Consider the following 25,436-nt stretch of genomic DNA (forward strand, 5'->3'; position numbering starts at 1 on the left):
TTGTGCTGACATCGCACAGCACCCGGGAGTTTTTTGCATTTCGTCTCCATCGAAACGCTGGTATTCCGGCTCAGTAGCCGAACGTACCAACCCTCTAAATACGGATCCACCGCCGCACACCTTTCTGTAGAGAGTTTTCGAAGCGTAAAGTTCGACGATTTGGTTAGAATTCATTGGTAGAACTGCAGCATACCGCATTGGGGAAAACACCAAACCTCACCTGCTCATCTGGGCAATAAAGTTTACTATTACGACTACTATTGCTATTACTATTACTACTGCTGATGCTATTACTATTATACCGGTTTTTAAAAGAAGGAAAGATATCACATACGATACAATTTTTTTTCACAGAACGATACCCAGGCATTCTTGTTTCTCCCTACTTTGTTTAAAATACTTTTCTTTCATTTCTTTTTATAGAGAATGGTTTGTTGTCACACGCCAATAGCATCAAAATCCGCATAGGGGGCGCAAGCGATGCCTGTGCCAGCTCTTTTGCACGTGATCGTGTTTACATCTGGAGGTGTGTGCAGCAGGTGCGATCGTCATGTGGCCGAGTTAGATATGGCATTCACCGTATTAAAAAAATTAAGTCACCAAAGGGAAATAATAGAAGGAAGAATTATAAGTCCGTCGCCTAGCCTCTTGTCATATTGTTATGTAAATAACTGCTCGCTCAATGTCGTAGATTTTAAGACTGAGCGTGTCACGGCGGTCGTCGATGCTGTTCAGGAGTAAGTTTTGTCAAGGGTGCTGCAGCTTTAATTAAACTGCTGAGATGCTTGACGTTTGTGTAACTTGGGGTGTCAAATTTTTTCGCTTTCAGTTTTATATGGAGAGAGGGGGTGCAAGATGATGAGCTTGCTGCTGTGTCTAACAGCCATGAAATATCGCTGTATTCATCACTCGGCTCCGAAGCGCCAGTGAAAAAGCAGCTCAAATGGACTGCGCTGCACGGTCAGTCCCTTATTAATTTGTTGATCTAGAACAGAAAAATTAAGCCTTCATTTTTTTCTTCTTTTCCCACAGAGCCTGAGGAAATCAAGTTTGTGTTTTGTAATGCCAACAACTTCGCATTCCTCATTAACAAATCACACCTTGCAAACGCAGTCTTGATTGGCGATGTGTTGGAAACTGTCTGGTGCCTGGAATCTCCGTGTGATATACTCGGAGTTAGAGTTATTGGCTCTGAACTATATGTGCTTACGTCTCAAGGAAGTCTCTGTATCCTTTTCTGGGTGGATGCACCTGCGTTTATGAACGAGTGCGTTAACTTGCCAACACGTAGCTCTCGCGTTTACATAATTCATGCTTGAGACACAATAGTTGCCTTCCTTGGTAAATCGCGGTGTCGCTTTTATTTAAAAGTAGGTGCGTGTCACACGTTTATTTGTTTCAGTTTTAACCGATTTTCTGCATATACTTGTATTCGGCATACCTGTTCGGTGTGAACCTTGACCGTCCTGTGCAGTCGGTTACAACATCAAAGATGGGTCTCAGTCTGCGCACTGGGAGTTACCGCAGAGCTTCTCCGACACGAATAGGAGCTTGGATTTCTGCATCTGTCATCGTTCACGAACTGCCGTCATTTGTGTTGGCCACACAAGGCTGTATGCTGTGTCTCTGGGACAGTCACGAGACGAGAAGGATGCCTGCAGTCGTGTTGAGAAATCTAGAGGTGTCATCACTGGCCTTGCAAGAACGAAGACTGTTTCAAGCCCCGCAACAGGTGGCCAGTGTCAGGTGCTGCTTGATCTGTCCAACGTGGCCGCCGATCAGCATGTCATGTGGGTGCCAGATGACAGACATTTAGTTTTGTGCAGTGGCCTTCGAGGGCTGCAGAGTCTGACAGCTTTTGAGTTGGATGCCAATGGGACGTTCTGTTTAGTACCAAGGTAAGAAATATTGATGCCTTATTTTGATTTTTATTTGGAGCAGTGGATGCCCAGCTGCTGAAATTACGAGCTCAGTTTCTGAACAAGTTTGATCTAAGCTAGCTGCTGACATTGTACACCTGTGGTCGGATTGTCAATTATTGACAATGATTTTACAAAGCACTAGCATTTCTAGAACAGCTCTAGTGCATGGTGACTGAAAGCACAGATAACTGAAGCATTTTTGAGTATTTTGGTATTATATATACCTCACCTGTAGTTTAAGAAGAAATGTGCTGTTCTTCATTTGAATACAGCTGTACTAATTATCACCAGTTTGCTCATAATATGACAGGTGAAAAAGAAAAAAAGCACACACAGGCAGTTTGACCAATTTCAGTAACGTTTTATTTCACCTAACTCATTATTGCTTGAATTTTCTAGAACTTGCTTTTGCTATATTACTTTGACCTGTGCACTTACGGTATGCCCTGCCCTTCGTGGTCTTTTACAGCCATCCTCACACCTGTTAGGCACCTGTTATAGGTGATATTCCTTTTTAAATGTAAGGTTCAACTTGATCGGGTAGTGTTGTCAATAAACCCTGGTGTCTTTTTTTCTTTTCTTTTCTTTTGTAGTGAAACTGGCCTGCCTGGAGAAGGATCGTTTGCTGTAGTGCATGACCCCCGAAGCACCATCGGTCATGCTGCAGCATTCCTTTTTGCTGACTGCACTGCTGCGCTTACGTTTGGTGCTGCCACTCAAAGACTACTTGCCGAAGTATGCGACAGAACACTTTTTTAGTACTTTTAAAATTATGTTGTGTGAACATCACGTTTTTGACAGAATCAGGTTAAAGGAGTATAGACACCTAACTTTTTCTTGTGTGTTTTCTTCTTTGTAATGATGCGTAAGGCATTGTTATACATGGATTATCATGTGGTATTCTGATATGAGCGCTAAATAATTTATAATCGAATTTCTTTCTCGTGTTGTTTTTGTTTCGGTTTCAACAGCTTAATGATGACTGTGACATCAAAGTGTGCTTATAGGTCATGTGAGGCATGAAAAAATTGCAATATAATCGCTGCATCTACATTCCTTGTCATTCCGGCTCTTCAGCAATGCAGTGAATTAAAACGATGAAGCAGCAGTTATATAGCAGTTTTTGTATGCCTCACGTGATATATAACCACACTTTGACATCACTGCCATCGGTTGGCTGTTGAAACCGAAACCAAAACAGCGGGACCGAAAAATTCGATTATAATTATTCATCAGTCATAGGCGAGTACCACATGGTGACTCATGCATAGTAGTGTCTACCGAGTCATTGTAGGGGAGAAAACATGTCACCAAAATTAGGTCTCTGTACCCCTTTAGTATGGCTCCAGATTAATATAATTCGAGTAGCACTTATAGCAGTTGGCAGCTGTAGTCTGGCGTGTGACTCGCACCATGCTAGGCTTAGTGATGAAGACTGGCGCCTGGGACTTGATGCTTGATGGTGTGAGGCTTGATGGTGTGTCATGATTTGTAGTGCAGCGAGGCCACAGGAAGAGAAGGGATGAAACAGTGCCCTGTGGCCTTGTGCCGTTAAGCTGTCGCACTACAAATCATGTCGGACCAGCGTGCCCATCAGTTGATGCTGCACAGCATATGTCATGACCCACTGTTGGGCCACCATCCTTTTTTTGCCTATACGTGCTGTAACCCACTAGGAGTTCATTGCCAGCAGCTGCTTTCTTGGTCCACTGAGAGGCTTGGCCTTGTATATTGAGTGATCCACTTTACACTGCTAGCCGGATAAATATTGACAAATGCCTTAATGCTTTTAGTTGAAACTTAGAAGTCTTTATTTCATTCTCTGAACTGAAAGTCGGGGTAATAAATGCTTTAATAAGGCTGGCTAATGCTTCACAGGAATCTGTTTTATACGATGCATTGAAGCCGCTGCTGTAACACCTTGGTTAAAAAAATTGTGTGCTTTCAAGTGGAACCTCTTGTATCATCACCCGCTGCATCATTGAGTGCCAGATTTTCATTCATTACATAATTTATACCTTAATAAAGCCGTCAGAAATAAATGGCTTCCCCAGCCAAGTGCCATGAAATGTAACAATCTTCTTTGCTTTCAATGTGACCCATATTAGATAGCATTTATTGCTACGTAGACATCATTAACTCCTGATGATTTTAGCCCCATTGATATTTTATTGATTGCTATGATCTAGCCGTTTGTCAGCGACGCTGTGATAGCCCTGGAAAGCTAATTTGACTACAGGATTACGAGACCAATTTTTTGGGACTGATTCATTTTATCCTTCAATGAAGGTCATGGAGAAGACCGGCACCCGGGTGGCTGAGAACCTATCACAGCTAAATCAGTGGCAGGTCATGGCTGTGGACCTTACTGTGCTCCTTCGTGGTGTTCAGAACCGTCAGCTTGACATGGTGGCTTTCTTTTTAAAGGCAAAAGAAGAGGGTAAGTGAAAGTGCCAGCAATGAAAGCCAGCTCTTTGTGGTAGCTTTCTAACACGCTAGCGTTAAGGAGCCCATGTCGCAGAAAAGTTAGCGTGGGCATCCGTTGTCGGCGTTGGCATCGTTGACCGTGAGCGAAAATGCATAAAAAAAGCCTCGGAGAACCAAAGTAGTTGGACCACCCAAGTCATGTGACCTTGTGGCATCTCACAACCTGCTCACCTTGGCAGGTGGCAGTTAATGATTGGTTGTGAGATGTTGCTTGGGAAGAGCAACCTGAGTCGTACAAGCCCTACCGGTGGCAGCACCTGCCATCGCAGAGCAGTGTTGCATCGCTTAACCGCTGCTCCAGTGCGCTAGGAGTGGCATGGGACTCCCATTGATGTGGGAATGTTAAGCATAGAATTGCCAATTCCGCATACATGGGCATTAATCCATTAATGCTATCGCGTCATACCCTCAAAGGTGCACTGAAGAGGAATCTGAACTCGTCTTTTTGCCGCGGGAACTCGATCTACACGTTCTGAGCATTCTTAGAAACTGCGATTTATTGCCCTGTGTGGCTGATTTTACTAATTAAATCAAAATAACGTCCGGCTCCCGCCTTTTTTTTTTAATTCTGCCTCGTACGGTAGGCGGAGTCGACCAACGCGTGGAGTGCCTTGCAGCCAGCTCCGTGGAGGCTTTGCTTTTGCTTTATTTTGTTTTTTAGGTTTCCGTGAATAAATAGCTTCATTCGCAGATAATATAGCCGCAAAATAAGCCCGCAGAAATAAAAATATGCGCGGACTATTTGCTTCTATGGACTACTACGTATTACTCCGCCGATGGCAGAGCGGCAAGCCGCCGCGGGACTGGGTGAAAGGCACTCCACGCGTTGGTCGACTCCGCCCACCGTACGAGGCAGAATTAAAAAAAAAAAGGCGGGAGCCGGACGTTAATTCGATTTAATTAGGAAAATCAGCCACACAGGGCAATAAATCGAAGTTTCTAAGAATGCTCGAAACGTGCAGATTGAGTTCCCGCGGCAAAAAGACGAGTTCAGATTCCTCTTCAGTGCACCTTTAAGGTAGAGCTGAAGTGTCCCCTCCAGTTTGTATTAATTCCACCAAGTCTAATGCTTCATTGCTGCAAAAATCACGTCTGCTGAACAAGTCTTTTTTGACTGTGTTTACCCAGTGCAGGCAGTAAGCTGGTTGAGCTTAGTTTGGCTGATGAACTGTTTATTTTGTTATACACACCCATTGATGGCCGAGTGAAATTTTGAAATTGATTCTCTTGCTAAAAACCTGCATTTTGCTCTCTACTTGTGTGACGGAAACCTGAGAACTTTTCACATAATAGACTATAAATAGTGCCTATAAATTGACAGTCCTCCACATTTCACATGGCAGCGCTATCTCCCTCCGTAAATCAGCAGTTAAGTAAATGCACTGCAAACACTTATGTCGTCAGTTACGTTGCACTCTTGTTACTAATGATGGCAAGTGGGGTTTAACAGCCTGAATTTGTATGTCATCTGCAAGGAACACTGTAGTGGAAGGCTCCTGATTAATTTTGACCACCTGGGTTTCTTTAACATGAAGTGGTATATCATATAGCATGCAGGTGTTTTTGAATTTCTCCTTCATCAAATTGCAACTGCAGTGGCCGGGACTCAGCCCCACAACCTTGTGCTCTGCAGCCGAATTCTGTAATCACTGAGTCGCCGTGACAGGTGCACTCTTTATTAACTTATACTGCACAAGCTGTAGAAGCTTAATTTGCTTTCATGCTAGACTGTTCTGAGCAAATGCTAACTTAGTAATTCTGCAGTATAAGAACATCTAGTGCTACACCATGATCCTTTGCGCAATGGTGCACATTTATACTAGAGATTGTCATTGTCACTTTTTTTTCTAGGCCGCCGCGGTGGCTCAGCGGTTATGGCGCTCGGCTGCTGACCCGAACGACATGGGTTCAGACCCGGTCGCGGCGGTCGAATTTCGATGGAGGCGAAATTTTAGAGGACCGTGTGCTGTGCGATGTCAGTGCACGTTAAAGAAACCCAGGTGGTCGGAATTTGCAGAGTCCTTCACTACGGCGTCCCATTCGCTTTAGGACGTTAAACGCCAACAAACCAAACCAATGTCACTTTCTGGTAATGCATTGTTAGAAGTGGGAAAAACAATTGTTCCATGGTAAAAAGCAAAAAAAAAAAATGCATGAATAAACTAAAAACCTTGCAAACTTTTCAAGTGCCTGCGAACCTGTAAGCAAACTTTGATAAGCTCCGTCTTTTGGATTCCCTTTCAAGCTCTAGCTGCCCTGCTCTCCAAGGATTTCGATCCACAGCAGAGCGATGCTCAACTGCAGCTGCTGTCGAGAGAAGCTGAGACTTGGAGCAAAGTATTAGAAGAGCTGACAAACGTCATCAAGCAGAATGCTGAGGATCTCTCGTCCAAGCTTTTCTCCCAACAACTCCTTCAGGTGGTATTTTTAATTATTTGAGCAGTTGAGAACAAAGGAGATTGGGCTCATTAGAATGTATGCAAGATGACAACAGCCTTTGGAATGATGGAAAACAAAATATACCTTGTTTTTCAAGAGGAAAGTTATTATGTAATTATTTAGGTAAAGGGTTACAGGACAATGTAGTGGGAAAAAAAAAAACAAAAACCTGCCGTTGGTGAAAATCAAGGCCGTTGGCTGTAGAAGAGGAAACAGCTGCTTCTGCAGCTCACTTGGTAGTGCATCATGTGCGACATGACATGAGGTGGTCATGCCACTTGTTGCTAAAATGTATCGCGTTTATTAATGATTGTATCCCCCCAAAAGAAAGTTGTATCTGCCAGCTATTCTAGCCTGTAACAGTCATTAAGTTATTCTGCTGCTGCTCCCTTCACTACTTGTACGAGGGGGTACCCAAAAGAAACCGGACTAAATTTTTTGGTCGGCAAAGCTTCTGTGGTACCGCGTTTTGCCACTAGGAGCGCATAGAACGAACATTCCAGAGTCGGTAAGCCGAGTGCCGTCGTTGAAGGAGGTCAGACTAGTTTAGGCAGAGTTTTAGAGTGACAACTGTTTTGTGCGAATGTCGTTTTTGCAATGGCTGATTTTCGTGAACAGCGGGCGCCGGTGAAATTCTGATTTTTGCTCGGAAAAAGTTGAATGGAAACTCTTGAAATATTAAGAAAGACGTACAAGGACGATGCTATGGGGACAACTCAAGTGTTCCTGAATCGAACCCTGAATCAAAGCAGCAATCATGCCAATGGAAAACTTCAAAGTCACCTCGCCTCAAGAAAGCTCGTCAGGTGAAACCGAACCTCAAAACAATGCTGATTTGTTTTTTCGACGTGAGAGGAGTCGTCCATTGAGAATTTGTTCCGCAGGGTCAGACAGTTAGCCAGGCTTTCTACTTGGATGTTTCGAAAAGATTGGGCAACAGTGTGCGGTGGAAGCGGTCAGATTTGTGGTGGTCGGGTGACTGGTTTTTCCATCATGGCAATGCCCCTGCTCACACAGCCCTATCTCTACGACAGTTTTGGACCAAAAATGGCATGACCCCTATTCCTCAACCCTCATACTCTCCCGACCTTGCCCCGTGCTATTTTCTGTTTCCTAGAATGAAAAAATAGGTGAATGGAAAGCGTTTCGCTGCTGTTGCTGAGGTGAAGAAAAAAACGACGGAGGCACTGTCAAGCATCACAAAACATGAATTTAAACAATGTTTTGAAAAATGGAATGAAAGATTCGACAAGCGTATCATTGCAAGTGGGGAATACTTTGAAGGAGATTGAAGGTCTATGCTTAAAATGTGAACAAATAAGTTCAAACAAAAATAAGTCCGGTTTCTTTTGGGTACCCCCTCGTATGTCAAGAATATCAACATGTTTTTTCTTCGCATGTAGTTTTTTTTTTTTTTGTAAAATTTATATAGCTGGGATGCCTCTTTGCACTAAAAATGGTTGTGTATGCTGATGCTGCATGAATTATTCACTGATGATGGCACTGAAGATACAATTTTGAAGCCTATGTCGTTGCGTTGCCCCCTATTCCAGCTTCTGCTCTCCAGCCTCGTCCATCTGTTAACCATGCTGCACCCACGAGACATGGATGACGGCTGGGTCGAAAGGGCAGATCTTCGTAGGCACATCTGCAAGTCTCTGGCCAACTACCTAATTCAGCTCCGGAGCCACGTGCATCGTAACCTGAATGAACCGCCTGCTGAGGCAAGAGTCATCACAGCCAAGCCAGCGTTGGAGTGGGACAAACTCACTGACCAGGTGGCCATCTGTTGCCTTTTTCTAGCTTTGATGCTAGCTGTGATACACACGAATGCATTTCTCCCAGTGTTCAGGGGCAGTTTTTCTTGTGTGTGCTGGTCAGGTTGACAGCCCATCTTTGTGAAAACTTGGCCACTCGTTGCTGTGGCATGCATAACAGTTTCAAATCCAAGTTTTGTGTGCATATGGAACTGAGGAAGTGCACGCATTAATATTTGCATGTACCATCTTTGCTGAAAGTAGCCATGCGACAGGGTTCGTTTCTTAGTCGTGTAGGGGAGCACTTATAAGCTCTAAATCTGTGTAAGGTAAGGAGAACCCATTTCCTCATCTTTTGAGACCTTCTCGCCTTTAGGGGTGTCATAAGGTCTCCACCATATGGCTGAGAAGCAAATTCTGTTGCCTGGTTACTTTGGGCAAAGACAGTACATTATACGTCATACATGATGCGTATTACAATACAAGCACACCGCCATGTTCTAATTGTGACATGCAAGTGCAAAAGCATAGAAAACTCTGCTGTGCTATCCATTTGTCTGCCATGCCTTGCCAAGCCTAGAGCTGTGCTTGTTGCATTGTTGAATAAATTGGCTGTTGTGTTTTCCGGCATTTCTTATGCAGTTGTGAGCCATCCAAATGAGTCTCATTGTAGAAAAATTACAAGCACAATTTATGGTGCACAGCTCAATGCAGTGGCTTTGTGCAGCCTTGCCTCCAAAGAGGCGTGGTTCTACCATTCTATGCTTGCCATTTTATCAACTGCGCTAGCTTTTGGGGTAGCCTGTTCTCATTGCTTAGCCCCACTTGTGCAGATATGTTCCTCCTCCTCCTCCTCCTCCTCATCACCATCATAATAATAATAATAATAATAATAATAATAATAATAATAATAATAGTACAAATGGCCACCAGTAATAGTTTAGTAGGCTCACCTTCCTGTGGATGTTTTAACCTTTGGCGGCAATTACAGTGCTTTCTCCAGAGGAATATTCATTTCTTGTTCTTCCACTCAGCAGGATGTTTTGGCGATGGCAGGAGCATTTTTTAGCGAGACTGTGATTGTTTGAAAGACTGACCTGCACATATGCCAAGTTTTTTTGCTTTTGATTCTTTTCGTAGTGCTGTTGTTTTCATTTTCTATGCTTATAAACTAATGCTTTTTCATTGCATTTCTCTTGGTGCAAAATACTACTCTTGTGCAGGAGGTGATCCTTCATTGCGTTCGAAATGGAAATGTGCCGGAGGGTCAGTACCACCTGCTGCGTCGTGGCAGAACAAAACATACAGAACTCATGAAATCGTTCAGACAAGTGGCAGAGCAAGAAGCTCTGCGGTGTTTGAGCAGAAAGGAATTTTCCAAGGCTGACCTCATTTTGGGCAACGTGGTGAGCCATGCCTTCTGTTGTGCTTTCTTACTTATGCTATACATCAAATACATTATGTCTTAACACACACATTTCCAACGCATGGGTAATTGCATATTGTTAATGGACAGCGCGCTGTTTTTGTGTAATCCTAGCTTAAGGCTCATGTTCATTAAATAAGAGCTGGATAGTTTTGGTGGTTATTTTTCTTGATCCTTCTTCTTAATTGTTTTTCAACCAGAATACATTTCATGCGCCCTTTTTTTTTTCCCTAAACATTTTGCCCATTCTGCGCAGGGATTTTCTAGCTCAGAGAAATTAAAAGAAATGCTCCTTCTCTGCCGAGACCGTGGCATCAGTAGACTGCTGAAAGAAGAGCTCTCGAATGCAGGAGTCTTGACCAGTGACGACACTCGTCTTCTGGAGAAGTGCGCCAAGATTGAAGCCGTTTTCTGCGATGACAGGTCATGGGCCTGCTTTTCTGCAACACGCCATCGGTGAGGCAGTGGGTTAGTTATGTTCTGGTAATGTTGGTGCCAGAACCTGAATAGGAACAAAGAATAATTTTGATGTTCTAGATTTCTGTTTCTTATACTATGGTGGCACTAGCTGTCTCCGGAACTGTCTGCTTTAAAATTTCTCTGCAATCCTACCTGTGGATGGGTTTTTATAAAATCTCAAAGTAGACCTTCTTAAGGTTCCAATGCAGGGGGCAGATCTGTGGAGAACTCTTAGAGAAGACGGTTGGGGATGTGGGGAAGGGACGACTCTCTTGCACAGTGCATTTATTGCTATTCTTCATCAAAATAAATAAAATAAATGAAGGCCAATGCTATTTTTTTATGGAAAACTCCTTGCTTGGGAAAGGTGCATTTACTCTCGTAACACTCTCTGCCCCACCCCCCATTCTTAAATTCGCTCTTTGGCTTGATGGGTTACCTACAGAAAGGTGCTATATTTGGATGTCTTTTGAGGTTTTCAAAATAACACACTTTTGTAAAATGTGTTCAAACTGTTTTGAAAAACTACTGAAGGTACTGTCTTACATCTTCTGTGAAGTATCCATGTGTTGGCCTATTCATACCTTCTCATGTTTCCTAGTGCCATTGCCAAGCACAAGCAGCCATATGGGTCCAAGCAAGCTGTTCCCACTGTGAAACCCTGCCAGCCGCCAGATTTGAGTCCCCACTCAAACATGGCGACCAACCATGGCTTGACAGCACCGTATTGTCGACTGGCTCCTTGCTGGCTCAAGTCTTGGGAGTCTGATACCATTGACAGGGTGTTAACAGAGGGCCATGCAGTGCTTGCTTCACAAGGTTGGTGCCAGAAAGCTTTTAATAGCTAATTGTGACTAACAGGCTTGTGTTATATCAGTCTTCTTTTTACAAAAGAACTGTTTTACCTATAGCAGCTGAAAAAAATATATATACGCTTTGACATTGTGGTGATGTCAGCATGCACACATCCTTGTTAGGGGCACGTTGCATAGAATTGAAACCTGTTAGTCAGTCTTTGGTCACCACACAAGTGAAAAACGAACTGCAAGAGGTTGTGCACTGGATTTTTATGCAAAGGGATTGTTGTTGTTTTCTTTCCCTGAATTTTGTGATTGACAGCAATTCACATGCAGATTTGGGCTGAACTGCAGATTTGGGCTGAAAATTGTTTGGATTCGCATATAATACAAGGCTGAAATTTGACATGCTAAAATCTGAAAAAAAAAACATCGTATAAACACGGATTTTTGTGGTATATGGTCAAGTTGTGGTGGGAACATGCAAGCACGCAGGTCAATTTGGACAGTTTACAAGTGAGCTCATGCCTGCAAAGGGAGTGAAGGAATGGTGCTTGTCCAATGAGTTTAGTGGACTTGGCAGCTCTGATAGCTGTGCGTACACTGAGCAGTCATTGGTTGAGAATGCTACTTTAATTGCACTCGATTTAAGCATGACAGAACTTGTAAGATGACCCGTGCTTACATTTCGCCATCAGCTAGCATTTTAAAGCTGAAACTCAGTGGCAGTCAGCTGTGTTGTTCTTATTTATTTCTTCTAATTTTTGTTTGTTTGCAGGTTAGTTTGAGTGGGATATAGTTCTAGCTGTTAAGGAGTAGCAATGTTGCCTAAGTAATTCATGTGAAATAAATGTACATGAAATAAACAGCAATGTCGTTGCTAGCTCTTTTGTTAGCTAACATTGTAATTTAAAGCGTTTTAGTTTTAGTGGTTGCTGCCAGGGATTTATCTGGCTAGCTGCAGTGCAGTGCTGCAGAAATGCTGGTACTTGCCTGCTTGTTTTGTCCTTTGGTGATTGAGGCGTTTTGCCAGTCTAGTTCAATTCCCTATTCTTTCAGACAATGTTCACCTGGGGCCTGGCAATGAGTCCTGGTGCCTTTTGCTCGAATATGGGCTGCTCGAGAAAGCCCTGGCCAATCCACTGCCATGCGAAGCTGTGGAAGAGACTGGCTGCATGACACACATTCGTCGCATGCTCTTAGCAGCTTTGGCAAGGTAGGTGAATCCAGACAAATATTCTTAGCTCTGCATTACGAGGGACAAGTGACCATACTTGAGGTAGTTGATGCTTAGCTGAGGGAACTGTTAGGTGAAACACATTACATAGAGGGATATGTAGAAGAGTTACTGTTAATTAATGGCAGTATTTGCAAAAAAAGTTGTGTTTGAGCCTAACCCAAGTTTTAAACGTTTACAACGATGGGTTGCAGATCAGTGTCCTGACTGTGCATTGCAACTCTGATTGTGCATTGCAAACGAAGAAACTGCATTCTGAAATAAATACAAAAAAATGACCATCGAGTTTTTCTTCTTACTTACAATGCACAAAATTTGGCTGCATCGTGCCAAAATACATGTGCTTTCGAAAAGCATGCAGGCAAAGCAACCTTTTCAGTACAGGTAACTAGTTAAAAAAGCCAAATTTTGTCGAGCCACATTCCCAAGGGTAATCGCATTTTTGAAATTCTAAAAACTGATATGGCTGTAACTAACAACCAGCTACAAGTCTCTAATTGCAACCAGTAGCCTAACTGCTATAGTTAAAAAGTTAATTATCAGAAATTAGTTAAGAGGCTAACTAGTTAACATTATTTACATATTTTATGTTGTCTGCCAATGCAGGTATTATTGTGCTGCAGATGCTGCTTTCATACCTGAAAAAGCCTGTTTTCAAAAATTTTTTGTTCACCTTTGCTGAAACACCTGGTATATTTTTAAAGCAAGACATTTACAGGAAGGTTTTAGTACAGCAGATGTGCCACTCATTGCTTTTTTTTACATTACCTTCAACACGATAGCTAGGCGGGCGAGTTGGTGATACTTTTTCCAAAAAATAACAGCTCGAAAAACAGGGACGAAGGGTTTTCCTGTTTTTCTTCCTTATACTATAGTGACATTTTGTATAAACACCCCGACCAATTGACCAGGAAAATTGTTGAAGCTTACCAAATGGGAAAAAAACCAAGATTGTGCATCAGCAAACCATCCCTGCTCCTGCGTGACAGTGAGGTTGCCTATCTTGACCCAACATAGTAGCACGTACCTTGTGGTTTTGTTGTCCGGTTGTTGCCTGTTCCCTTATATTTGCGTGTTTCCTGTGATTAAACTTTAGTAGAGAGTCAGCACTTGTCCTGTGTTTTTCTACCCTTCGTCCCCGTTTTTCGTGCTGTTATTTTTTGGAAAATACATTACCTTACACTTCGAGAAAGAATGCGTGGCACAGTGCACCGAAATAAATTTTTCTGCCGTTGGAGACGTGGGGTAAGGTTTCACTGTAATTTCATTCCTTTCATGGCACCATAGGGAAGGCCATGTGGATGAGGACACGCTGGAAGATTTCGAGGCACTCCTTGGTCTGCTGGGTGAAGCTGGCCTGAGCCCATCTCGGCTCGCAGCTGCACCACTGGGGGCAATCACACCAGAAGACTTTGTGCACCGCATGGTCCACTTCTGCCTCCAGCACCAGCTGTACCACTTGCTCTACCTTTTTCTCAAAGATCTGTGGTACGCAGCAACGATTCTTCCATTCGCCTACGCAGTAACCTGTACATACTGTCAAGTGAAAGCAGCATTCTAATTGCACATCACAGGCACCTCTCGCTCTTTCTCATGTTTTTTTATCCTGTTGTGCATTTTTTGCTAATGCCTCTGTCCCTTTAACTGTGGCATAGACTTTTCTTTGAGTCTGATTAAAAGGTGTGTTGCAAAACTTTGGAATGGAAGTTGTTAAGGTTATCAAAGGGGCAGATACAAGGGAAGGGGCAACATCTTAGAAAATGTTTAGAACCGCAGGGAAACTGGGTAACCTTCAGGTTTCTTATGGAAAAAAAAATTGGTGGGGGGTATTTGTGGGTGTTTTGAATGGGTTTGGATGAGTCATTGAACTGTGATGGCTCTGTGAATCAATGTCTGCATTGCACAACCAAGTTGCGCTTGTCAGATTTTAATGTGGCAACAGTTGCACATTTATTGCTGCAGAGCTGGGTGCTATTAGAAACATGTAGTAGGAATAGCATGTCTAGCATTAATGCTTAGCTTGTGCTTAATGTGATTTGTTATGGTTGTAACAGAACCAAGTGTTATGCTTACAAGAAGTTGAATAGCTATGATGTTGGCTTGCAACATTTTGTAATCTTTTCTAGTGGTCTGCACTGAGTGATCTGTTGGGCATTTTTTTTTTAATGAGTTATAGTTCAAATAAACTGTTTATTAAACACTTGTTAGCATTGTTTTCTCTTGAGAAAAAGCCATACTGCAAGTTGCATAAGAGCTTATAGCATTCCTCTTTCACTTACACAAGTGTTTGTGAGGAATGACAAATGTTCTTAGTTATTTAAATTGTTGCACATTGTGACCATTATGTATACTAAACATTTAATGTGTTCTGTGTAAAGCATACTGGCATAATGTTTGTGCTCATAATATTAAAAAATTGTATTGTCAGTTCAGTAATGCATTAATACGCAAGCATATATCTTTGCAGAGTTTTGGGCAGACGTATGCTTGTGTTAGATTGATACTTGCAAATTGCTTTAGATATGGCATTCATACAAAGCAAATACAACAGAATCTGGATGGTATGAATCTCATGAATTCTCGAAAAATGTTTGTATCATCGAAAAACAAACATTCTTTTGCAGAAGCACGGGAAATGCATTCACAAAGATGTGTTTTCAGCTGATGGGATTTATTTACAGCTGTGCGCCACCATTCATTGCTTATGGTATCTACCACACAACAAGTGATTGCAATGTCGGCAATGTAAGGCCGGGCACCGCTGCTCTGTACTCACGCTGCCACTCAATACTCATGGTGCATACTGCATGACTGGCGATCCGCATGGCAATGTCGTTGCTCGTTTCTCGCGATGTGTACTGGTGATCGCGGTGTTGCCGATGTGCATGTTGCGCGTTGCTGCTGAGTGTTCGCATTGCATACTGTGTGTCTGGTGATCACACTGCTTACAATGTGAGCGCATCATGTAGTGCTCACAGGTGTCACGGCTCCTGCATTCATATCCTCCACTGTGGTACAGGAGAGTGTTCGGAACCTTCAAATATCTGCTCATTGTACACAATACATCTTGCCCAGTAATATTTTACAAATTCCCATCATACAGAATGTCATATCACCTGTGATCACATCATCAAAATTATACTGTAACTTTCTTTCTTCATTTCTTTCAGGCAAGAACTGCCACCACTCTGCCCGAAATGCAGTGGTTCCTTCGTGTCAGCTTTGCGGGAACACTGGCGATGGATGGAAGATCCCAATGGTGAAGCCTGCTGTTTTTGTATAAAGAGTGCTGGAAAAATTAGGCTTAATGATTAATCAGCTTCTGTAACAAATAGTAGACAGTTTCTTTTTAAAGCTCATCCTTTTGCTACACAACATAGTCCTGATTTCTTTTTATTTAATGCACTCACTGCATATTGAGGTTTTAGAATATGCGTTGTCTACTAGTAAAATATTGAAAAGCTTCACTCACTAGTTGGATAATGCTGTCCTCCTCCATGTGTGAGTAAAACTTTTAAATTAAAAATTTTTTTTTTCGTGTTATGGTGAGGCTGCGTAGCATTTTAGAATGCTGACTCACTGGTCTGAAGCTTTCAAGAAGGGCTTCGTTTTTTATGCAGTAAGTAAAAAAACTCAGTGCGCACTATTTCTGAGCGCTGCAGTTACTGCCTAGTTAAGTGATTGGCCTTTTGTAACTCTTCTTGCTATTTGTAGTCATGATGCATATTCTCTAATAAAGGTAGCCATGCTCTCCATGGTACTGCTATTAAACTTAGCTGCACCGGCTTTTCCGGTAGATGTGGTTATCAGAAAACCAATATTAGTAGTCTCAGCAGCATGAACAGCATATGAAAGCTTTTAAAATTTGATGTGCATTGTGCATTAGCATACTTGGCTCCTTTTAGTAACTTTAATGAAAATTGAGGTTGCATGTAGACACTGTAGGCATTCGCTTGCAAAAATTTTCAAATCAGATCTGCCTCTCATTTCTTGAACAAGTTTGGTGAGCCTTTACTGCAGTAAGAACAAGATTACAGAATTTTTTTGGGCTGTTGATGCAGCCGTTATGCAGCTTTAGCTCAGCTGTACTTGATCAAGCTTGTGCAGTTGTGCTGGCTGGCAGGGTCTAGCTGTGGTGATTAGGCTTTTCAGGCTGTGCTTGTGAAAGCAGAACTGATCACCCAAAATGCGTGTCTATAGCACCATGTTGCTGTTGTCCAGATGCTGCCAAAGCACGGCGTGCAATACTGGCACTCGCACGGTGCCTGCCGAGAAAAGCGGGTGCGGAGGATCCAGCTACCTTTCTTGCTGTCACATCAGTACCGATGGACCCCGAAGACATTTCGCTCTATCAGTTGCTCCAAAAAGGAACCCCATTCGAAACAGGTGGCCTATTCGCATGGCAGTCTACAAATGCCTGCCAAGGTATGCATGGAGACAAACTACACTTTTGTGCCCTTCCTTCTTTTTTTTTTTGAGCAATGAACAGAAATTGCGCTTAATTTCATAGTAATGTAGTAAAGTGCAGTTGCGTTCATTTATATATGTGCATATAATAAAATCTTGTCATTATGTAATCTTGTCATGGATGGTAATTTTTTTTCTGTTTGCCCATAGTTGTCCTCCTCAGGCTGTATGCAGAGCTATGGAACCTTTGCAAAACTCTGGAAGTTAGCTTCTCTGCATAGCACAAACCCCTTCACTTTAGTGGCCAAACCAGTTTTGGGGGCAGAAATAAGGTACAGTGCTTGAGACATCTATTGTCAGATTAATGCGGCGCCCCTTTCCTATATGCTTCTGCTTTTGTTGCTGTCTTGATAAAGGAGGTAAGCTCCCAAACCACTGCCTTGCAGGTACAATTCACTCTCCCCGCTGCAGTCACAAAGGAAGGGTGAAAGGCAGCTGTGTCAAAGTACTCTTACTGTACTTACTCTGCAAATGCTACTTACCATACTGTGTGAATACAAAGGAACCAGGAAGCTGTTTCCAGTGTTAGTGTAGCTTTGACTGAAGCATTTACTGCACAAGAACAAGGACAGGTACTTGAGGCCTTGTAATGGAAATTAAAAAGAAATGGGGCTCCAGCTTGATGCCAATGAAGGTTAGCTGTTTCTGCAGGCTAGCCTTCAGCCTTGAATGAAACGCACGGAAACACAGTTAAGGGTATACCTAAGAGGTCTGGCTTGTTAACTTCTGTATTCATATTTATTGGGCAGCGAAGTTATAGCCGGTCCCATATTATCAAACCCTGTTATATCGAATTGTTCTTTACATCGAACATTCAAAATATCCCCTTGAAAATTCCATGCAGAAATGAAGCTGTACTGTTCTTGTTTGTCGAACTTCCGTCAGCAGTAAAGTAGATATCTCCAACTCTGCTTGTTCCCCTGCAAGTAGCGCTTCTCCTAACTGCTCTCCTGCGATCCCATTTTGTGCATTGACCCGTGTCGGTAACGCAGCCTTGGAGATTTACTGGCAGAACTAGCCATGTTAAGACGTTGTAAACCGTGTGACGAGGGGAATGTGAGGGGCGGTTGTGGATATCCTTTGGTCCGGCGTATTTAGTTTCAATGTGACACCGCTATCGTACGCGGAAGCCAACTTTCCGTACACCGTTTGTCGTGCGGTGAAGCCAACTTAGTTGACCGAATGGTTGCGGCGGCTCACTCATGGCCTGCTTTGCTGCTGAAAGGCGCTGCGGAAATCAACTATAGCTTAATTTTGATGTGATATTGTTTTTATAGTGCACTGGTAGCAAGATTAGATCTGTTATGATAGGTGATGGCAAGTTCCAAAGCACCGTTCAGTGATCTTGATGCGCGTGGTAGGCCTGCAGTGCGAGGCATGCTTCCGGTCATGGCCGGAGGCTATGTGTCTGTACACCTGTGAGTGGCGTGTTGCTGCAGGAAGCATGCCGATAGCATGGGTGCACCGTATTCATGCTTCTAGGTTACAAATAAGCTTATCTACAGCCAGTTATGTATATTAAATTATTGATATATCAAACTTTTTCACGATCTCCTTCGAGTTCGATATATCCAGGATTGACTGTAGAAGTATATTCTTGAAGTAATCATTAAGTTGTGTTTTTTCATGCAAACATATGTTGTCTTTCCTTGAAATTTAATTCAGCAATTTTATTTGAAAGTAATTCCTTATATATTTAAAGCAATTAGTAAATGAACACGTGCTGTCTTTCCTGAATTGTAGCATATTTGAAATAGTTTAGCAGGTTTTTTTTATTGCCAACTATTTGTCCAAAGATTTGCCGTCATTGGATGATTCTTGCGCTTGCATCTGGAATACGCACTTCTCTTATGCAAGCCAGCATATTTCTCGTGTACAGAATTTCGAATCAAGCCTTTGCCTGACCACTGTGGCGCGCATCTTTCACCTTCAGTGGACTCGGAAGGATTCTCGCTCCCCCACTTTTCCCAGCCTTCATTGCGGGACAAATTTGGCCTGCGTGAAGAGCTGGGCTACACGTACTACCTTTACAAAGGGCGCCCCTGCGCTGCCACATTCAAGTTTCTGGCTCAGGAGATACTTCAGCACGGCTGCCTCTTCGGTAAAAGGCAAGCTGGGGATGAGCAGTCAGTTATGACTTTTTTTTGGCAAATAAGTTAGTTGGCACTGTGTTGGAGAACTGTATTATATGGAGACCTATTCTTCTGTTTCTAGAGAGGGGGGACACTGGTCTTGAAAAGAAAATTTTTATTAATGAAGTCACAGTTACGAAATCTTCAGGGAATATGTATTTTTGTGTGCTGATTCTAAATATGTCATTTAATTTCATGTAAAACAATTCCTTGAGCACTTGTGCACTTTTTATGCTAGTATTTTGCGGAGAGTTTTGAAGAAAATTTGCTGCGGGAAACTCGCTGAAATGTATGCCATTGGGTTCTCTTGACACCAAGGAATGCAATAAGGGTGAAATTGTCTTCCTGCCTATCATAAAACTTAAGTTATAGAGTTTTGAAGTTGTCGCTTCAGAAATGAGAAGGAAAGTGTGTATTCCTGTTTCTGAAGTGGCAGCTGCAGTACCCTATTACTCAAGTTCTATGAGAGCCAGGATGATAATTTTACCCTTATTGTATTCCTTGGTATCAAGAGAACCCAATGGCATACATTTCAGCGAGTTTCCTGCAGCAAATTTTCTTCAAAACTCTCCGCAAAATACTTGCATAAAAAGTGCATAAGTGGTCAAGGAATTGTTTTACATGAGATTAAATGACATATCTAGAATCAGCGCACAAAAATACATGTGCCCTGAAAATTTCATAGCTATGACTAAATTAATAAAATTTTCTTTTCAAGACCAGTGTCTCCCCTTAAGTGAAATGTTTCGCATTTGGCAGTTTATGGAAGAGTTATTCATAAACCTGAGCAATCAGTATTGTTTCAGAGCCGAACTAAGGGTTGACTAGGAAGCCTTTTGGAAAATAGCATTGATGTAATAACGTCAGTCATGTTTAGCCAAAAAAGCTTTACCAGATTTGATCTGTAGATGTTTTGTACTCCAGACCTCCCAGTTGTGCACATGCTGTAAACAAACTGGATTTCCGCTCTTTGAAGAGCATACAAAGCTCAAACAAATGCACATCTGTAAAGGGCAGTTTCAGGTACAGTTTCTTCTTGCTGTATGTGTCCAGGATATATATGGTATCACATGTTTCTGCTGGGCCACTTTCTTTGAGTTGCCGATGTAATCCACATTCAGATGTTCATAATGGTTAGAAGCATACAAAGAAGACTAGCAAGTGTTGGCAGCTAAGTTGAAAATTTAACAGAATATCTTGAAACATTGTGTAGTGTCAGCAGCTTGTGTTTGAAATGTGGATGTAAGCCTGGCTCACACTGTGACAGGGCATGTTATTGGCACACAGTAATACAGTTACTACAGTTAATACAGTTAATACTACAGTTTACTACAATTACTACAGTTACTGTAGTTTACTACAGTGGTTTCGCAATGTTTTACTGTTTGGGATGATCGGACTGTTGTGAATGTCGGGGCTCAATTAGGGTTGCTATTTCAGCTTGCCACAAGCAGAATATTACACTGTGTGGAGTTAAGAGGTTCTTTTGTATCTGGTGTGATCATGTGATCACATCAGATACAGATAGATGTGTCCCTCTGCCTTGCTGCAGTAACTGCTCATTCAGTTTCTTGGTCTTGCAGTAGTTAATAGTTGAAGGCCTATTGTTTCAATGGAAAGACCATAGTTTTAATGTCCGAAAGTATATGGGAAAAAAAAAAATATGGTAGACAGATCTTGACTCTGTGTGAGAATTTAGCATAAAAACAGATCTGCCTCTGGGGGGCCATTTGGCATAAATCGGTTTGCAGAAAAATGTGAACACGGGGTGTTTGCATGTCTGGCTGCTGCAGGATTCGTGGTGCTTGCAACAGAGCCTGGAGACTTGCTGAACGACATGCAGACGATGCGAAAATGGTCGCCTCAAGTGTTGCCTTTGCCGAGCTTCTGGGCACGGACTCTCGTAGCTTCAGACTGAACCTCAGAATGGCACGACTTGCTTTTCCTAATGCAGACCTAGGTATGTGTTGCCGAGTTTCATAGGTAATTTGACTGCTTTCTGTGACTGCCATTTTCATCAATGTTGGCACATGTTCTTATGTTGGCCTCTTGTGGCTTGTGTTAAGCTTGTTTACTGTAGTTTGGCCTATGTGTTGTGCAGCCCTTGTCAGATTTTTAGAGCCCAGGGGTGTCTGTTTCTGAGCCGTGCACTGGGGCTTTTGTAATATCCATGAATGGTCTTAACTTTCGGAGGAAGGTGGATCACAGTTCCTCTTAACTTTTAAAGGTTTTGGGATGAATGGGAATGCATTACGAACCACATGGCCCAGAAGCAAACAACCCTGGGCTCCAAACTTTTGACAAAGGCTGTGCATGCCAACAGAGTAGTTACTAGTTATGGAACCTTCATTTTCAGTGCACATTAAAGAACCTCACATGGCCGAAATTTCCGGAGCCCTTCACTATGGCGTCCCTCATAGCCTGAGTCGTTTCGGGACAGTAAACTCACATAAACCCATTTTTTTCTGTTTTCAAAGTAATCGATCAAAAAGCAGGTGCAATTTGGTTTCACTTCCTTGAAAGGGCCTTTTTTTTTTTTTTTCAATTTTGACAGCCTTTAGTTCTTAAATGGGGTAGCCTTTTCCAGTTTGATCCCCTCATCACACGTGCCACAACCACTTTACTTAGGTATATTATATGGTGAATGCCCCTGATTTTGTGCAGCACAAAATTTGAAATTCCACGAAGAAAGGATCTGTAGTATTCCATGGCAAGCCTTTTGCTCGTTATCGCATGTGGCTTTTCGTGCAATAACAGCCATGCTCTTCTCCTCGACCCAAGGTCGTCGAAAAATTGCCTTTTTCTTGCTGCTCATGATCCTAGTAGGTGATTCTGCTGTGGGTATATCGAAGAACAGCGGGCAAAAAAAATTCACGCTCTGCGTGTAGTTTTGTTTCAAATATATCACGAGGTGCTCTTTGCAGCAGGTGATTAAAAAAAAAAACTCGTTATATTTGTGCAAATACAGTAATACTGCTTCCAACAGGTGCCATTATCATCACTCAGCCCATTGAAGCTTGTGGGTGCGTTGCTGCCAGGACTGCAGCACTTGATGCGGTAGTTTGCTTGAGCGGATAGGGGAGCAAGCATGTCAGGGCACTAGCAGAGCTTTGTTTTTGTTACCATATTCTAAGTTTCAAGAGAATTCAAACGATTTAATTAATCACAATCCCATCATTCTGTTATTCCTACTGACGTCCACAAACGCAGTATATTAAAAAATGTATAGTATATAACATGGCTGCTAACACACAGGTCTATGAAAAATGCTAAAATCTGCGATTTTTCGCCAAGTTCGGGAAACCAGGGTCATCACACATGCATCACACATGCATGTGTTATATGGTGCCCAGATGACATACCTATGTTAGAGTCAAGGTTAAAGCTCCTTGGCTGTTTTGCTGTTGCCATTGCTTAGGCTTGGATTGTTCTCACCTTTGAAGATGCAAACATCCTCAGTGCCATCCATTGCTCCAAACTTCTTGTAGCCTTAAAATTTTAACTATAGCATCTGTGAGCACTGCATGCGATGTGTTTCAAATTCACCGGTAAACTAGCTCTGAAGTGATGCTGTCCCAAGGTCTATTGGTGTTTTGTTTTGGTGTTGCTGCCTGTTGAACGGCCTCTTCTTGGTTTATTTTTTTTGCTGCCATGTTGAGGCCCTTTGTCAAGCGTATACAATGTCTAGCATGCAGGTCTGTCTAAGTACCCTTTAACTTTCAGTGTGCCTTTCAAGAGTATTCATATCTGGTAATGCAGCTTGACATGAATAATTCTGGGCATCCACCTGTTTAATTTTTCTTTTATGCTTATGTCTATGGTTGTGCTGCAGGAGAGGTCCTCCAAGCACTGCGGCACAGCAAGGAGGTTGCCAGAAAGCTACTGCACCAAGGAGCCATTTCACTTCAGCACACACTCTTGGATTCTGCCAGTACCGCGTGAGTAGTTCTGCTGCCGGAGTCATCACAGCAGATAATTTTAGTCGCATTCATTTGCCTGAAAGCACTTCTTCAAAGGGAGGTGCACCTCTTAAGCACGCTTCTGAGGGGAAAGAATATATTTTGTCGTACTTTTTGGCCTTGCTATGGGTAGTGTAGCCAAAATTTGTGTCACAGCAAAAGTGTCCTTAGACTTATTGTTGTCATACCCTCCAGATTAGGTGGTCAGTGATACCTGGCATTCTCCTATTTTTCCTGTCGAGGCACCAAGGAAATTAGTGTACCTTCAGCTTGCCTAGCCAGCTTTGTCGCATGTTGAGCTCGCCTTCATTTGCCAATGTTGTGCAGGCTGGATGAGGTGTGCAGTAGTGGGGGATTCCTGCTGCATCGCTTTGCCTGTGAGCATGGCCTGGACACACCAGATGTGTTGCTCCGTGTGTGTGTGGCATCGGGTGACTGGCTGGGCTTCCTCCTCTGGGCACAGCTGCTGCAGTTGCCCAGGGTTCAGGTGAGGCACTGCGGTTGTGTTAAGCGCGTGAAATCTGGGTTATTGCTGACTACGTCTGGTCTGGCCTACTCCTAAGCGAGCAGCCAACATCTAAGCCAATAAAATCTGATAGGCCTGTGGTCTGAGTAAGTACCTCTGCTTTCAGAAAAGAAAGACATATAATTTTGTTTTTGGCACTTTACTTTTGATATTGATAGGTATTAATTATCCCATTTGTTCGCTTTGTGTCACATACTTCTCTTTTGCATTCTGTGCAAGGTGAACATAGGAGCTGTAATGTTCAAAACACGTTGTGAATTGTGCACTCGTGCGCTAATTCCTTAGTAATTTGCTTAGCTTGTTTTGATGGCTTGATTAGTGTATCATAACCTTATGTGTTGTTTCAGGTACTGGAGCTTGTTCAACTTTTTCAAGGGAACTGCCTGAAGGAGCACTTAACCAAAGCCCTTTCAGTGGTGAGCTCCCTGCGACCGAGCGAGCACCGTCGAAGGGACCTGAGGGCATCGCTTTATGCCCGCATAGGCCTGCAGGCTCCTGCTAGCAAGTCCCAAGAACAGCAGGGTAGGTGTAGCAACATTCGCTTGATAATCTTAGTTGACAGATCTCACTACATTTCTTGCTGGGTGTCTGCCATGGTATCTCAATGGCTCTGGTGTTCGGCTACTGGTACCAACGTTGTGGGATCGAATTTTGGCCTTGGCAGCCAAATTTTGATGCAGACAGAATGCAAAATGTCTATGTGCTCTGTGATGTCAGTACACATCAAAGAACCCCAGGTGGTCTAAATTAATGTGGAGACTGAAGCTCTCCACCACGATGTCCCAACATAGCCTGCTAGTCGCCTTGGGGCATCAAACCCCACAATCTACAGTTTACAATTTTATTTCTTGCTGGCTTACTTATGGTTGGATCTCATATTCAGATGTTGAAGTGCCATATTTTGTTTGTCGTGTGTTCTTATTTGGTTCACTTGCAGAAAAAAACAACCTGGTATTGGTAGCACATTGTGGACAACCACTGGGGCATTTTATGGATACTTTTCCACAGGTCATTGCTTGTCTTTGATAATACAGATGAGTCAGTAAGCTAGCATCAACAGCTTTGTTCATATAGTCAACACTTGATAATCAGGACTCAAATGGGAACGAGAATTTCTTAAAATTATGTGGCATTCAATTTAAGATGAGCCTTTTTAATACACTTGAATGTTGATTGGACCAAAGTGTCTGTTCAGATAAATCAGAGTTCAAATTAAGCAAGTTTGAATGAACAAGCATCCACTGAAGCAGTTAGACCAGAGGGGCTAAAATGTGATGCTCTAGAAATTTCTGGGCTACTTTTTGCAGCAGAAACATAGCAGTTGCGTATACATAAATAAATTCAAATTTACGAGTTGGCATTCTGTATGCACAGGACGGTCTAGTCTTGTGATGTTGTGATGGGCTGGAAACCTTCATGTCAGCACCTTTTCTTCTTCTGTCCACTTGTGCAGAAAATGTGCTGCCTGCTCTACGCGCTTCCCTCCTGCCCGCTTTCCGTTCGTACGCTGCCACCACTCGGTCGCTTTACTTCTGTTCCTTCAGGGAGTGCACTGATTGCACTCCATTTTTACCAATTTGTAGACACAATGTAGCTGCTGTGGAATGCATTGAGAAGTTGCATGTTATAATGCAACGTAATTGTCTATAGTGTAAGTTGATTTCTTTTCTCTGCGTCACTTGCTTTTTGTTCTTGCAGAGAGCACGGCTGACCATGACGCACTGTCTGTCTGCAGCAGCGAAAGCATCGATGCCACGGTTGTGGCTGGAACTGGTATGCAGCCTCTTGTTGAAATGCAGCATTTTAACGCCAGAAAATTCATTACAGT

General features: G+C 42.7%; 1 protein-coding gene across 1 annotated transcript in view; it reads left to right on the top strand.

Moving 5' to 3' along the window:
- Positions 1-498: 498 nt before the first annotated feature.
- LOC149342681 (spatacsin) overlaps positions 499-25,436 on the top strand; it is a 51,251-nt gene continuing 26,313 nt past the window's right edge. Inside the window, exons 1-21 of the mRNA XM_089545147.1 lie at positions 499-737; positions 830-960; positions 1,033-1,227; positions 1,475-1,898; positions 2,516-2,657; positions 4,212-4,362; positions 6,655-6,827; positions 8,402-8,626; positions 9,829-10,011; positions 10,288-10,487; positions 11,092-11,309; positions 12,347-12,503; positions 13,812-14,012; positions 15,695-15,783; positions 16,746-16,949; positions 18,925-19,099; positions 20,917-21,083; positions 22,956-23,061; positions 23,410-23,569; positions 23,956-24,130; positions 25,307-25,381. Coding sequence (XP_089401273.1) covers positions 568-737; positions 830-960; positions 1,033-1,227; positions 1,475-1,898; positions 2,516-2,657; positions 4,212-4,362; positions 6,655-6,827; positions 8,402-8,626; positions 9,829-10,011; positions 10,288-10,487; positions 11,092-11,309; positions 12,347-12,503; positions 13,812-14,012; positions 15,695-15,783; positions 16,746-16,949; positions 18,925-19,099; positions 20,917-21,083; positions 22,956-23,061; positions 23,410-23,569; positions 23,956-24,130; positions 25,307-25,381 — 3,721 coding nt within the window. The 5' untranslated portion in view covers positions 499-567. The remainder of the gene's footprint in view (positions 738-829; positions 961-1,032; positions 1,228-1,474; positions 1,899-2,515; positions 2,658-4,211; positions 4,363-6,654; positions 6,828-8,401; positions 8,627-9,828; positions 10,012-10,287; positions 10,488-11,091; positions 11,310-12,346; positions 12,504-13,811; positions 14,013-15,694; positions 15,784-16,745; positions 16,950-18,924; positions 19,100-20,916; positions 21,084-22,955; positions 23,062-23,409; positions 23,570-23,955; positions 24,131-25,306; positions 25,382-25,436) is intronic.

The sequence above is a fragment of the Amblyomma mixtum genome, chromosome 5 (genome assembly GCF_055824585.1).
Source record: "Amblyomma mixtum isolate Tamu chromosome 5, ASM5582458v1, whole genome shotgun sequence".
Lineage (NCBI taxonomy): Eukaryota > Metazoa > Arthropoda > Arachnida > Ixodida > Ixodidae > Amblyomma > Amblyomma mixtum.